This window comes from Carcharhinus amblyrhynchos, chromosome 31, assembly GCF_965287045.1.
Source record: "Carcharhinus amblyrhynchos chromosome 31, sCarAmb.v2.hapA, whole genome shotgun sequence".
Lineage (NCBI taxonomy): Eukaryota > Metazoa > Chordata > Chondrichthyes > Carcharhiniformes > Carcharhinidae > Carcharhinus > Carcharhinus amblyrhynchos.
The window spans coordinates 3,313,155-3,326,855 of record NC_137354.1 but is presented as its reverse complement, the minus strand read 5'-3'; the positions used below and the strand labels follow the sequence as shown (position 1 = coordinate 3,326,855).

General features: G+C 43.8%; 1 protein-coding gene across 1 annotated transcript in view; it reads left to right on the top strand.

Annotated features, from left to right (window-relative positions):
• Window positions 1-306: 306 nt before the first annotated feature.
• The window catches only part of LOC145360389 (collagen alpha-1(XIII) chain-like), a 97,489-nt gene continuing 84,094 nt past the window's right edge, over window positions 307-13,701 (top strand). Inside the window, exons 1-2 of the mRNA XM_080215583.1 lie at window positions 307-829; window positions 1,399-1,468. Of these exons, the coding sequence (XP_080071709.1) occupies window positions 548-829; window positions 1,399-1,468 (352 nt within the window). The 5' untranslated portion in view covers window positions 307-547. The remainder of the gene's footprint in view (window positions 830-1,398; window positions 1,469-13,701) is intronic.

Here is a 13,701-nt window from a genome sequence, read left to right as displayed (position 1 = left end):
TCTCTTTATCTCTCTAACCCGGGAGTATAACGGTTCCCTTTGACCAGTAGGCTGCAGTGCTCAGGAACATGTGAACTTTCTGTGCGTGTGTGTATTGGCCCTTTAAAGAAAAACCTCTTGCAGTAGTTTAAAAATAATCGGATATGTTCGAGGGGGGAGGGAGGCAGGGGGGAGGCGTCACTCATGATCAAAGTGGCGATTCCAACCTGAAACCCGCCCTGTCACGTTGAAGAATAAATAAATGATGTTAAACAGGCGTGTGGCTGGAAATAGCGTTGATAAAGTGGAAGAGCGCGGGGCTGCCCGTGGTCTCAGTGTGTGTGTGTACAGACTGAAACTTCAGTCTGAACCCGAGTAAAACAACCCGGAATCCTGCAGCGACTGCTCTTTATCTCTGAACACTTGCTTGGGGAGATATTTCTGCGGCCACTTCTCTCTGTCTCTGCCCCCTGGATGGGTTTCTGATGAGTTAAGGATTGTGTGTGTGTGTGTGTGATCTGTTCTCAGTGCGGCTCCGGACTCCGCTGCAAGGTTGGGCTGTGTGACTATGGAAGTGAACCCGGGCTCCAGCCGGGAGGTTTTGAGAAGGGACTGTAAGGTTCACATGTCCCAGCAGAGTTGGCCCCAGTGCCCGCAGCTCCCCGGCCTCCTGTGCTGCCTCCTCTCCCTCCTGTCTCTCGGCTTCTGCCTCCTGGTACATTACAGAACCTCAGAGCTCCAAACCCGTGTCTCGCACTTGGAGGCGGAAAGGCAACTTTTCTCCAGCTGGTTCTCGATGGACAGAATGGAACCGGCTATTTTTAACAGAGTAGATCAACTTCTGGACGAGGTTAGTGCGATGCCTGCCTGCACCAATGCCGAGATAACCCCCCCCTCCGCAAAAAAAACTTCCCAAATATCCCGTGTAAAACCTCCTTTTATCATTGTAGCGCGGTTACTGCGATTTAATTACCGCTCCTAAATCGAGGTAATCTTTGCCACAAACCCTCTGAAGCGAAATTAAACAAGTAATTCGGTCTCCAGCCACTTTTTCTCCCCCCCCCCCCCCCCCGTAGCACATGTCCGTCTATTTGTCGCAGATAATGGGCCAGAATTGCCTGGATTTTTATTGTATAGCCATTGGCACAAGCTTAAAGAATAGCTCAATCTTTCCACATTCTGCCTGAAATATTTCCCCACTCCCTCCTGAAGAAAATTCCAGGTTGAATAGTGAAAGGCCAATCTCTGGGATTTTCATTATCTGACAATGGTTCAGTAACTGTTGTATGTAACTGCTACTGGGGTGATTTATTTGGGTGTGTGTTTGTGGGGGGGGGGGAGAGGGGGCTGTTATTTGTTATAAATCAGTGCATGTGCAAAACCCCCACTAGTGTCTATCGTTCCATTTTCCTTCCTCAGAAACTCAAGGCACGTTTGCCCAAGATTCGAGTGGTCCGCAGTGTTCCTGGCGACTGCTTGTGCCCCCCAGGTAAGTGTTGGCCAAGGCAGCCCCCCCAATTCTAAACCCCCCCGCAGCCAAACACTGAGTGTGAGAGAGAGGGGAACCGTTTATCAGTAGCAAAGGGGCTTCTCCTGCAAAGAAACTGGATAAGAGTTATTGAGAAGTTACACAATGTTGTGTCAGTGACACGTTTATTACACTGAGGGAGACAGTACAGGCCCCTGTTGGAACTCGCATTAGAGGACTTGGTGGTGAACTTTCGGGAACTGGACTTTGAAATCTTCAACACAATGCTTACACACCTCCCCAGTGCCATCTCAGATGGGGGAATAACCATTTCACCCAGGTGTGGTCATTATATATTGCCAAAGAAAGTTGGGATAAATCCTTAATTGAATAAGCAGCCTTGATTACAAGTTTACAGATATCTGGCAATTGAAAATACGAGAATATCTCGAATCAGTGGCGAAAGGGTTAACATTTGATGTGGTGTAGTGTGTCCCGAGTTGGATTTAAGATTATAGTTGCGGAAAAGATTAAAGCTTCGGTTGCTGGCACCGTTAGAATTGCTATTCTAGTCTTCTTGCCACAGCGATCTGTGAAATCTACCGCCGAAGCTATCTGTTACCTTACAGTAATTATCATAACCACCATCAAACCGCCTGCCTCTCACACAAATACTGCCATTCCAGCTTCTTCTAACACCATACCAACTCCTTTATAATGTACAACACGATGGATTGTTTTATAACAGTCCACATCACCGGAGGTAGAAAGTACATTGGTATCAAATGCAGAGGTGAGGATTGCATTAACCGCTCTCACTCCTTGTTAATGCGTTAATTTGCAATGAAAACCTCCACTGTTCGTTTCCCAGAGAATATTTTGCGCCCATAACCAGATTCACATTTCTGTAAATCCTGCATTTTATCTCGAGAAGCGCAGCTTGTGTGCGGCAGACTTGAGTTAAGCTCTGGCATCAGTGTTTGTGTTCTTAGAGACTGCTAACCACGAGAACAGCTGCTTTCCTCAGCCAGCACTCCACATGCTGTCGCTCCTGTCCCAGAGCCTGGCTTTCTTGTTACCTGCAAGGGAACCCCCAGGTGGTTCTCTCTGCTGCTTCCTCCTGGGACCTGGTGGGAGAGTGAGTCAAGTTGAGGAGGACTGGGATCCTTCCAGAGTGTAAAGCAAGTCTCCTTCCCACTTTCCAGAGAACCTCACATTGGATTGCTGTGAGGTTAGAACTTTCTAAGTAGTAAACTTCAAGAATACCAGTTACCATCTGAACACCTCCACTCCCACGCATTAAAGTAGTGACTCCACTTAGAAAAGTCTTCATTAACTGTCAAACATACTACAACATTCCATGGCCATGAAAGGTGCTATAGAAATACAGGGTTTTTTTCAGCACTAGTTTGAACTTTTCTATTTTAATAGAATGGATGGCACAGTGGTTAGCACTGCTGGCTCACGGTGCCAGGAATCCAGGTTCAATTTTCGCTTGGGTCATTGTCTGTGTGGAGTTTGCACATTCTCCCCATGTCTATGTGGGTTTCCTCCGGGTGCTCTGGTTTCCTCCTACAGTCCTAAAATGTGTGGGTTAGGTGGATTGCTAAATTGCCCCTTAGTGTCAGGGGGACTAGCTAAGGTAAATACGTCAGGTTATGGGGATAGGGCCAAGGTGGGATTGTTGTTGGTACTGACTCGATGGGCCAAATGTATTGTAATATATCAGATATAGCATCTGTGATTATGAGCTGGCATTAATAAGTCCAAAATCAAATTGAGAAAAAGTTTTCTTTATCCAGAGAGTGGTGATAACGTGATTATCAAGTATCATAGAATCCTACAGTGCAGAGGAGACCATTCGGCCCATTGAGTCTACACAATCTCACCCAGACCTCATCCTCATGCCCCATGCATTTGCCCTAGCTAGTCCCCCTTACATGAAGAGGCAATTTAGCATGGTCAATCCACCTAACTTGCACATCTTTGGAGTGTGGGAGGAAACCGGAGCACCCGGAGGAAATCCATGCAGACATGGGTAGAATACACAAACTCCACACAGACAGTGACCCAAGCCAGGAATCGAGCCTGGGTCTCTGGTGCTGTGAAACAACAGTGCTGGCCATTGTGCCATCATGTCGCCCCTAATAGCGTAGATGCCTTGAAGGGAAGCTGGATAAGTACACGCGGGAGAAAGGAATTGAAGGTTACGTAGATGGGATTATAGGAGGTGAGGTGGGAGGAGACTCTGGAGCCCAGTGATCTGTCTTTGCCCTGTTACAATGAATATTTTTAAGATAAAGATGAGGGTTTGCAGTCAGTCAGAAAGGAAAACATTTCCCAGGGCTGTGGAGAAGTGTTTGTTCTGATGACGTATTACTGGTTCATTAATTCTTTCCTGGAACAGTTCCCAATTGGGTCGGGATTAGAATCATTAAAAAGCCTTCTGAGTGCTGATATAAAATGGTCCAATATTGGGAATTCATGTCAGATACATTCGCAAAAGAAGGAATCTAGGTGAACTGGACATGGGACCTGCTTCTCAGAGTTGCTGAGTCTGTTAATAACATAAAAGATAAGAAGAGTAGACCACATGGTCCATCGAGCCTGCTCCAATCATGGCTAATCATGGGCTTCAACTCCCTATATCCCTGAATTCCCTAAAAAACCAAACATCTGTCTATCCCAATCTTAAACTGATAAATGGTGGAATATCCATAATCCCCTGGGTTAGAGTATTCCAAAGATTCACAACTCTTTGAGTGAAGCAAATTCTCCTCATCTCTGTCCTAAATCATCGTCCCCTCATTCTGAGCCTGTGTTCCCATGTTTTAGATTTCCAAACTATTGGAAACAATCCCTTAATATTCGCCCGATCAAACCCCCTCACAATTTTATATGTTTGAATTGGATCATCTCTCATTCTCCTAAACTTCAGCGAAGTCCCACTTACCCAGCCTCTCATCATAGGACATTCCCCTCATCCCTGGAGCCAATTTAATGGACTTTCACTGTATCCCCTCCAATGCCAGTACATCCTTTCTTCAAGGTGGAGACTAAAACTGTAAACAGTATTCCAGATCTGGCCTGTACAATTGTAGCAAGACTTCTTTATTCCTGTACTCCAACCCCCTTACAACAAAAGCCATCAAGCCATTTGTCTTCCTAATTGCTTGCTGCGCCTCCATGCTACTTTCTGTATTCCCTGTACCAGTACACTCAAGTCTCCTTAAACATCAACACTGGCAAGTTTCTCACCTTTTTAAAACTTATTCTTATGATCAAAGCGAATAACTTAACCCTACATAATACTCCATCTGCCATTTTGTCACTTAACTTGTCTATGTCTCTTTACAGCCTCTCTGTATCCTCCCCACAGCTTACCTTTTCACTTAGTTCTGTATCATCAGCAAATTTAAACCCATTATTCTCGGTCTCTTCATCTAATCATTAATGTAGATTGTAGATAGCTGATGTTGTCGCCCTGATCCTTTAGAACTGAGACAAGGAGGAATTTCTTCCGCCAGAGAGTGATGAATCATTGTCACAGAGGGATGTGGAGACCAGGTCATTTTGTGTCTTTAAGACAGAGATGGACAGGTTCTTGATTGGTCAGGGGATCAAGGGTTATGGGGAAAAAGTGAGTGAATGGGGTTGAGAAACTTATCAGCCATGATTGAATAGTGGAGTGGATTCGATGGGCTGAATGGCCCGATTCTGCTCCTTTGTCTTATGGTGCTATGGTCTCTTCTGCTTTTATATTTTAGCCTTGTGTTTTCCATCTCCTGTTTTAAAAATGAAAATGACTTGAAGTATAGAAGCAAAGTTGGCTTTGTGGCTGTGCATCTTTGAGATTTTGCATCTCTACATTGAAAGATAAAGTTATAAATTTACTTACATTTTGCCTGACAAGCACATGTTGACTGTGCTGATAAGGACCTCAACAATAATTTTGTTTTGATACTGTTTATACAGTCCATTAAGTACACATCTGGATTTTATTTTAATTTTTTTCCACTCACATTTGGATCTTATGGAAGTAGGTATTGTTGAAATTATTTTAAACCCACAGTCACTGATTGAATGAATGTGTCTGTGACCCAGGCAGCGGTGGCTTGTATTCACCCACAAGAAGTGAATTGGGAAGCAGTAGTTGCATCCTAGTGACTGATAAAGCTGGCTTCTTGGGCAAGGGAAATTGACTTGTCTCGAGATTCACTAGCTGAAACCTGACGTGTGTCTGGATTGTGATGTAGTGAGTTGGCAATGAGCTAATTGGAACTTAGTTAAATATTTATACCATCGTCGAAATCTGGTTAACCTTAATAGGAAGAAGTTATTTTACTCTTCACCAGACTTCTATGCAAACGTTTAAATTTATAAAATTAAAATCAATTACAAATGTACCCTATAGCATTAATAAAGTTTATTTATTAGTCACAAGTACAGCTTACATTAACACGGCAATGAAGTTACTGTGAAATTCCCCTAGTCGCCACAGGCCGGCGCCTGTTCCGGTCAGTGTAACCTAATCTAATATGCAGGGGATATAAATTATTTTAAGTCCTTCCTAACATATTACACACTTTGACATTTAATTTCTCAAGTTTTACTCCTTGGAAAAATCTGATTTCCTGTGATGGACCTGGCAGAGTAAAGGCTGTAAATAATTCTCCTGTCAACAGTCAACCCACTTTGGTTTATTCATTGAATCTTGGTTTTATCAGATAATGAAGGTTACTCGTTTACATTCTTGGAGGTCATAGATATCAGCATTCTTTTCATGAAGGTGTCATGGTGGAGATGTACACGGCTGCCTCACAGCGCTGGGGACCCTGGTTCGATTCCCGGGTTGGGTCACTGTCTGTGTGGAGTTTACATGCTTCCCGCATGTGCTCCTCTCCGTGTGCTCCGATTTCTTCCCACAGTCCAAAGATGTGTGGGTTAGGTTGATTGGCCATGCTAAACTTGACCCTACTGTCAGGGGATTAGCAAGATAAATATGTGGGGTTATGGGGATGGGGCTTGGGTGGAATTGTGATCGGTGCAGACTCAATGGGCTGAACAGTCTCCTTCTGCACTGCAGTGATTCTATGATCAAAACAGTCCCGATGATGATGATAGTCTATCCCAGTTGCCTGTGCACAGGAGGCTAATGCAGCTGACTTTACTGGATCCTACTGTTCAGGAATTGAGCTGGATATGGGGAGATATTCCAGGTTGATCGGTCAGCCGCATTTGGAATTCCACTGGATGGTTCCACTCTTTCCTGATTGCGATGCCACTTTGCTGCATCTCCACAGCCTCACGCTGAAAGCCAACAAAAACTAGTCCAGAGCAGAGTACCGTGGATTCTGGGAAAAGCTCAGCATCCACGGATGGAGAGAGCCAGAGTAATGTTTCACGCCATTGAATTCAGTGTTTGGACAAAGGGCCACGTTTTCTCTCTGTTTCTCTCTCCATGGACACTGCCACACCTGCTGAGAGCTTCCAGAATTTATTTTTCTAAACCACAGGGAGGTTGAATTACCCTCACAATATTGGACCTACCTCATATTAAGCTGATCTTTCTCTACACCAAAGCTATGACTGTAACACTGCATTCTGCACTCTCTCCTTTCCCTCCCTACGTACGATATGCTTTGTCTGTATAGTGTGCAAGAAACAGTACTTTCCACTGTGTTTTAATACCTGTGACAAATCAAATAGCGTCCTACAGTGCAATTCATCTTTAAGAATAACCAAGATAACATTCCCAGTCATATGTATTTGTCAGAATTTTCAGAGGCAATGCCTTACGCAAGTACTTGCCCCACTTGAAGTTTATTTAGTTGTTTGTGTTTTAGCTTATGTTGGCATTGTCTTCATTCAAAGCATTCAGTCTTGCTGCATCATATCCGTGAAACTGGAATGTGGGGATTTATGGCTATTTCCAGTCCTCCTCTATACTGGACAGTAACGGTGCTGCTGTGTGAGATCTACCTTGGATTCATTGCTCTGATCTCTAATGAGAACAGCACTGATAGGGAAGGTGAACACTAAAGACATCCTCCCACTTAGTTAAAAACAAAAAACTGCCCTAAAGTCAGGTGGTGCTTGGCCCATACACGGGAACATAGGAACAGGAGTAGGCCATTCTGCCCATCGAGCCTGCTCTGCCATTCTGCCCATCGAGTCTGCTCCACCAATCAATCCAAACATGGCTGATCAGATACTTCAATGCCTTTGACACCCAATATCCCCATAATCCTTGATGCTATTGTTAATCGGAACTCTTAGCAATCCCTACCTTAAATATAGCCAATGTGCCAGGTTCTCTGACTTTGTCTACAATGAGGATTCTCCAGTCCCGCTGCAGTGAACGGAGATTAGGCTGAGCACTAAATTCTCTGTCCTCGTTGCCAGTGATGATGGGGCGTGCGAAACTGGGGAATTCTGGCCAATGGCTGAGCTTCCACATCCCTCTAGGATGGAGAATTCCAAACAGGATTTATGGACAGATTTTACTGATGGATGAATTTTACTTATCATCAGGAAGAGAGAATCTATTTAATTTCTGATTGGCTGAGGAATGTTTTAAGAGTGACACTCATGGTAGGAATGTATTAGATACAGTGGGTGAGGTTTAGTTAAAAATGTAATGAATATCCTCCTCCCTCTTATTTTCAAATTAAAATGATCAATGTTAAATATTTCTAATTGATTATGTTATGATTAACTTGAGGATATTTTGGAATTGGGTATTAAAGTAAAATTTATTTATTAGGCACAAGTAGGCTTACATTAACACTGCAATGAAGTTACTGTAAAATTCCCTGAGTGGTCATACTCTGGCACCTGTTTGGGACAATGCATGTCTTTCAGAACGTGGGAGGAAACCAGAGCACCCGGAGGAAACCCACACAGACACGGGGAGAATGTGCAAACTCCAGACAGACAGTGACCCGAGGCCGGAATTGAACCTGGGTCCCTGGTGCTATGAGGCAGCAGTGCTAACCACTGTGCTACCATGCCTCCGATATTTCTGCATAAAATCAAAATCCTAGAACTGTGGGCACAGTAGCGCAGTGGTTAGCACTGCTGCCTCCCAGCACCAGGGTCCTGGGTTCGATTTCTGGCTTGGGTCACTGTCTGTGTGGAGTTTGCACATTCTCCCCATGTCTGTGTGGATTTCCTCTGGGTGCTCCGGTTTCCCCCCCAAGTCCGAAAGACGTGTTGGTTAGGGTGCATTGTTCTCCCTCAGTGTAACCGAACGGACGCTGGAGCATGGCGACTAGGGGATTTTCACAGTAACTTAATTGCAATGTTACTGTAAGCCTACTTGTGACTAGTAAATAAATACACTTTTTTAAAACTGCTTTAACATGTTTATGTATATCGAAGAATTAATCAAGGCAGTCCTGCTCTGAAAAATTCAGAAATATCTGTTCACACAATTTCAACAGTTCAGAGTATTGAGAATTTCTAGTAACATTCTGAGAACACAAGTCAACAGTCTCTTGTAAATTCTTAAGTTACCAGAAGCTGTTATCCAATTTTATCAGATTGTAGACATGAAGCAAAGCCTGCCATATTGGTTTCAAATGTATTGAGAATTCCGTAGTGATTGAAAAAATAGCTAATATGAATAGATATCAGAATCAGCTATTGCAAAAAAAAATCTTATGAAGGTTTGTGTTCCCTGGCCCTGGGGGTGCTGTGGCAGTTGGGTGTAAACTGACTTTAGTTGCGACCATTTTTCTCAAGCGTTCAGTACGTGTATGGAATGAGTCCTGTTATCATGCGAGTGGCATATATCTCTGTAAACAGTGAATTACTTTGCAATGCTTGACTGATTGGTTGAGCTAACAAGCTTAGAGAAATTAACTGCAGAAGTTGTACTGCGAGTCAGATGTTACGGATTTAAGATCTACTACTCCAGGGTCCTGAGCGTGTAGTCTAATCGGAAACTTCAGTGCAATAAAGAGGAAGGATGTGGGGTTAAACTAAAGCCCCATCTCTGTTTTCGGGTAGCTGTAAAAAAAAAAATCCCCCGGCGCTACTCGAGGAAGAGCAAGGGAGTCTCCTTTTGTCTGAGCAGCATTCATTCCTCAAGCAGTGTAATAATTAATTGGCTGCAAAACACTTGGAGATGTTCAGAAGCAACTATATCAATGTGAATCGAATGAACAATGAACAAGACCTTCTAATAACTTGCATTACAAGGGTTGTGGACCTTAAGAATCTGGAACTGATTAAAGTTGGACAGAAGTGGACCCAGTCCAATTATGTTCTGTTATTAAAATATAACAAATAACTTATTTTCAATGCTTCTCCTCGCCCCAGAACTGCTTTTCTCTCCAACATATTCTCCTCTTTTTCCGAAGTTTTCCTGTGTTGCTTGTGCCTGCCCAAATGGTTCTTGTCTCTGTTCTGTCTTTTCTTTCCGTATTCATCCCTAAATCACTGCTTGCTGTGATTTTAGCCGCAACATCTGAATGCCAGAAAGATGCAAGAAAGCAGACACTCTGCTTACATCCGAATGCACCAGCTGGGCACCGAGGATTTTGACTTGGATGCTGGCAACTAATGAGAGGAGAGCAGTTGAATGCAAAGTGCAGGGAAAGAGTATTAGCAGCTGAATAAATGATCAGATCAAGATGGGAAGAGATTAGGTACTGGTGTCCACACAGAAACAATTGCATTGCACGTGTTCTTGATTGTATCCTTGGCCATCTGTTTAGTAGAATCTTTTACCAAAATATGCACATGTAAAAATATGCCCAAGGAGTTTCCACCCCCCCCCCCCACCCCCACTAGTCAGATCTTCCAGTCCTGCCCAAGTCAGTTGGACATTTGAAAGGCTCCCCACATCCTCTGTGGGGCACCCATCACAATGGGTTGGAAAATCTCAACCAATCTCACATGGTGTGTGCATCATTTGGTTCCGACTGTGGGGAAATGAGGGGAAGGGGCTGATGATTGGAAGGAAGAGGGTGGAGATAAGTGCCGCCTCTGACCAGGGAGTGGGAAGGGGGCCCCTTGAGAGCTCTGTGGTGGGCTGGTCGTGGGAGCAGAGAGAGGTTTATTCCTGTTACGATTGGGGTGCCCTTTAAACATGGCACCTGATCTCAGTGTAGCCGAATGCCGTGTTGTGGTCTTGCTGCCCTGCATGACAGTCTGAAACACGGTGTGAAACATCCAGCTGTGCTCACCCCAAAACCAGAAAATCTTGCCCGAGGTCAATGGACCTTTGCACGGTCCACACCCCCCCCACCCCCCAATCCCGCTACAATTCCCCTGGAGGGCTGGACAGGAAGATTTCATCATGTCTGATCAAGTATGGTGAGCTGTACCACGTGTATGTGACAATGTTACACAGGATATTGCTGACTTTATCAGGATCACTGCAGATAGAAGTTCATCTTGATTTATTCCCAACCCATTTCATACCCGTGTTACCACCCAATTGTCAAGCTCCTCCCTCCTGATTCTGCGCTAAGACAAATCTGTGACTGTTGGGGCCTGCCGCAAAGACCCCTTGCAGCATCTTTTTGATACGTTCACTTTAGACGAGGTCCGATCAGGTCAATATTTGTGAGTTCCTGCCTGCCTTTTTGGTGGGTTAAAGGGATTGTAACGTTTCAAACATCTGTCCTAGCTGAAGGAACACAATGTAGGAAAATGGCCAGATGTATCAGTGATTACGAATGAAAAACAATTAGGGCAAACTTGTCGATGAACTGACTAGAGTGAAAACAGCCAAGTCTGTGTGGGTTTCCTCCAGGTGCTCCTGTTTCCTCCCAGAGTCCGAGAGACATGTTGATTTAGTGCATTGGCCGTGCTAAATTCTCCCTCAGTGTACCCGACCAGGCGCCAGAGTTTGGCTACTGGGGGATTTTCACAGTAACTTCATTGCAGTGTTAAGCCTGCTTGTGACACTGATAAATAAACTTTAAATTGAATCAGATTAACTATGAACTCTTTTTTTTAAGATTTCAAAAATTAAGGTTCTTCTTGAAATTTATTTCAAAATCAGTTTGATCGTTTTATTACAGATAGATTTGATCAAATTAAAGCTTATAACTCAAACATTACTTGGCAAAAACCCTGATAAAGACTAAGGTGCAGAAATTAGTTGGCACATTAACACATGAACACTCAGCTTATTAGTATGTCTGCTATTTTCAATGGAAGTGAATACCTCTGTTAAAATAGCAAATACAAGTATCAAATGAGCATGTGAAGCATTCGGGTCCTATTTATGGCAAATAGTCATTTCTAAGCTTTTAATACACTATTTAAAAGCTTTTTTCTTGAGAATGATTGTATTTCTTTGCAGTATTTTCTCAAATTGACATTTATCTCCCAACTTGGCTTGACTCCGGACTCTGGAGAAAACTCAAAACATATGCTCTGTAGTCTGCTTTTGGAATCTAGGGATCTCAGTCCCCACGTACTGATGGCATGATAAATATATTCAAATCTAAGTATTGAGAAAATAGATAAACTGCCTCTAAATCTTGATTCATTTCAAACAGTGTAATATTGTAGTATGATCTGTTTGCTATATTCACTAAACAGATTGATGTATGCAAGTGAAAATGCGCGAATATTACATTTTCCTCAGGAATTGATGCGCAGTTTCAGGAACTCATTGTCCTCTGCTGTGTGTGCCAGTCCTCTTGCTGTGATTGGCAGGGATTCAGGGCAGGAGCAGAGGTTAGTGCTGTTTGTAAATAAGCTCTGCACTTTCTACAGCAATAGGACTCGGGAGAAAGTCTTCCTTAAAGCAGTTCCACTGCATTCTAGAGAGTAAAAGATTACTTTTGAATTCAATGTCCTCTCGGGAAACACAGAAATGAGGGGGGAAATCTCATGGAACTGGGTGAACAGGGATTCCTTCAAACGGGAAAAACAGACATCGTCTCAACTCATTTGAGCAACGGCAAGGAGAGAATGACTAGGGAGCGAAGAGAGTATGACCCTATATAAGCAATGTGGAAAAGAGATGATATAACAATGGAAAGGTTGTATCATTGGGGAACACCCTGTTAAAATAGGAGAGAGAGAAAAACCCAGGAGCTCTAAGGAGAGACAAAAGAGATGCCTTTTTTTTGTTGGAAGGGTGGGAACCACCTCAGATTCTGCCAGCAACACTGGGCTGTAGTAGAGTCCCAATTTAAAGCAGTGTATTTTCTGGCCCACTGGAAAATAACTCCTCTGTGCGCTAAATGTTGCAAAATTATAATAAAATTAAAATATTGCCGATGCTGGAAATCTCCACAAACGCACGGTAGCACAGTGGTTAGCACTGCTGCCTCACGGCGCCAGGGACCCAGGTTCAATTCCAGCCTCAGGTCATTGTCTGTGTGAAGTCTGAGTGGGTTTCCTCTGGGTTCTCCGGTTTCTTCCCACAGTCCAAAGATGTGCAGGTTAGGTTGATTGGCCATGCTAAATTACCCCTTAGTGTCAGAGGGACTAGCTAGGATAAATATGAGTGGTTACAGGGATAGGGCCTGGGTGGAATTGTTGTTGGTGCAGAATCAATGGGCCAAATGGTCCCCTTCTGCACTGGAGGGATTCTATGAACAAGTGCTGGGAAGAGTCTAGCAGTATCTGTGGAGAGAGAAGCAGTGACAATGTTTTGAGTATAAAATCCATCACATTTCTTAATTATGAAGAAGAGTCAAATGGACTCAAAATGTTGAATGGAATTATCCATCTGTTTATGCTGGCGGGATTCTCCAGTCCCGCTGCAGTGAACGGAGCCATGGCTGAGCGCCAAACTCTTCATCCTCACTGGCAGGGCGAACAAGACCAGAGAATTCTGTCTAATCCTGTGTTGTCCTCAGGAGGTTACGGCTTAGCATCAATGACAATTATCACAAGTGGTGTTCTGTCTGCTGTTGGTGTTCCCACCTGTATACATTGCCATTGGCAGTTAAATTTACAAAACCAAAGGTAAAGCAATGACAAAAAATTAGTTGCAGATGCTATTGGTCACTCAAAATAATCCCTGTATGCAAGGGACAGTGGCTTGACAGTGCCGGTTCTGATGTACTTTTTTGGCTTTTAATTAAAATGTGCTTTGAGCTTCACATGTATTGGCCACCTTTTTACATCCTTGGTGGAATTTCCTCATCCCACCCACCACAGGAATCGTAGCAGGCGGGACACAGATTGTGCAAAGGTCCGCTGACCTTGACCTTGTGGGGTGGGGGGGGATTTTCCAATCTTAGGGTAAGCGCAGCAGGAAAATCCTGTCCCCTACA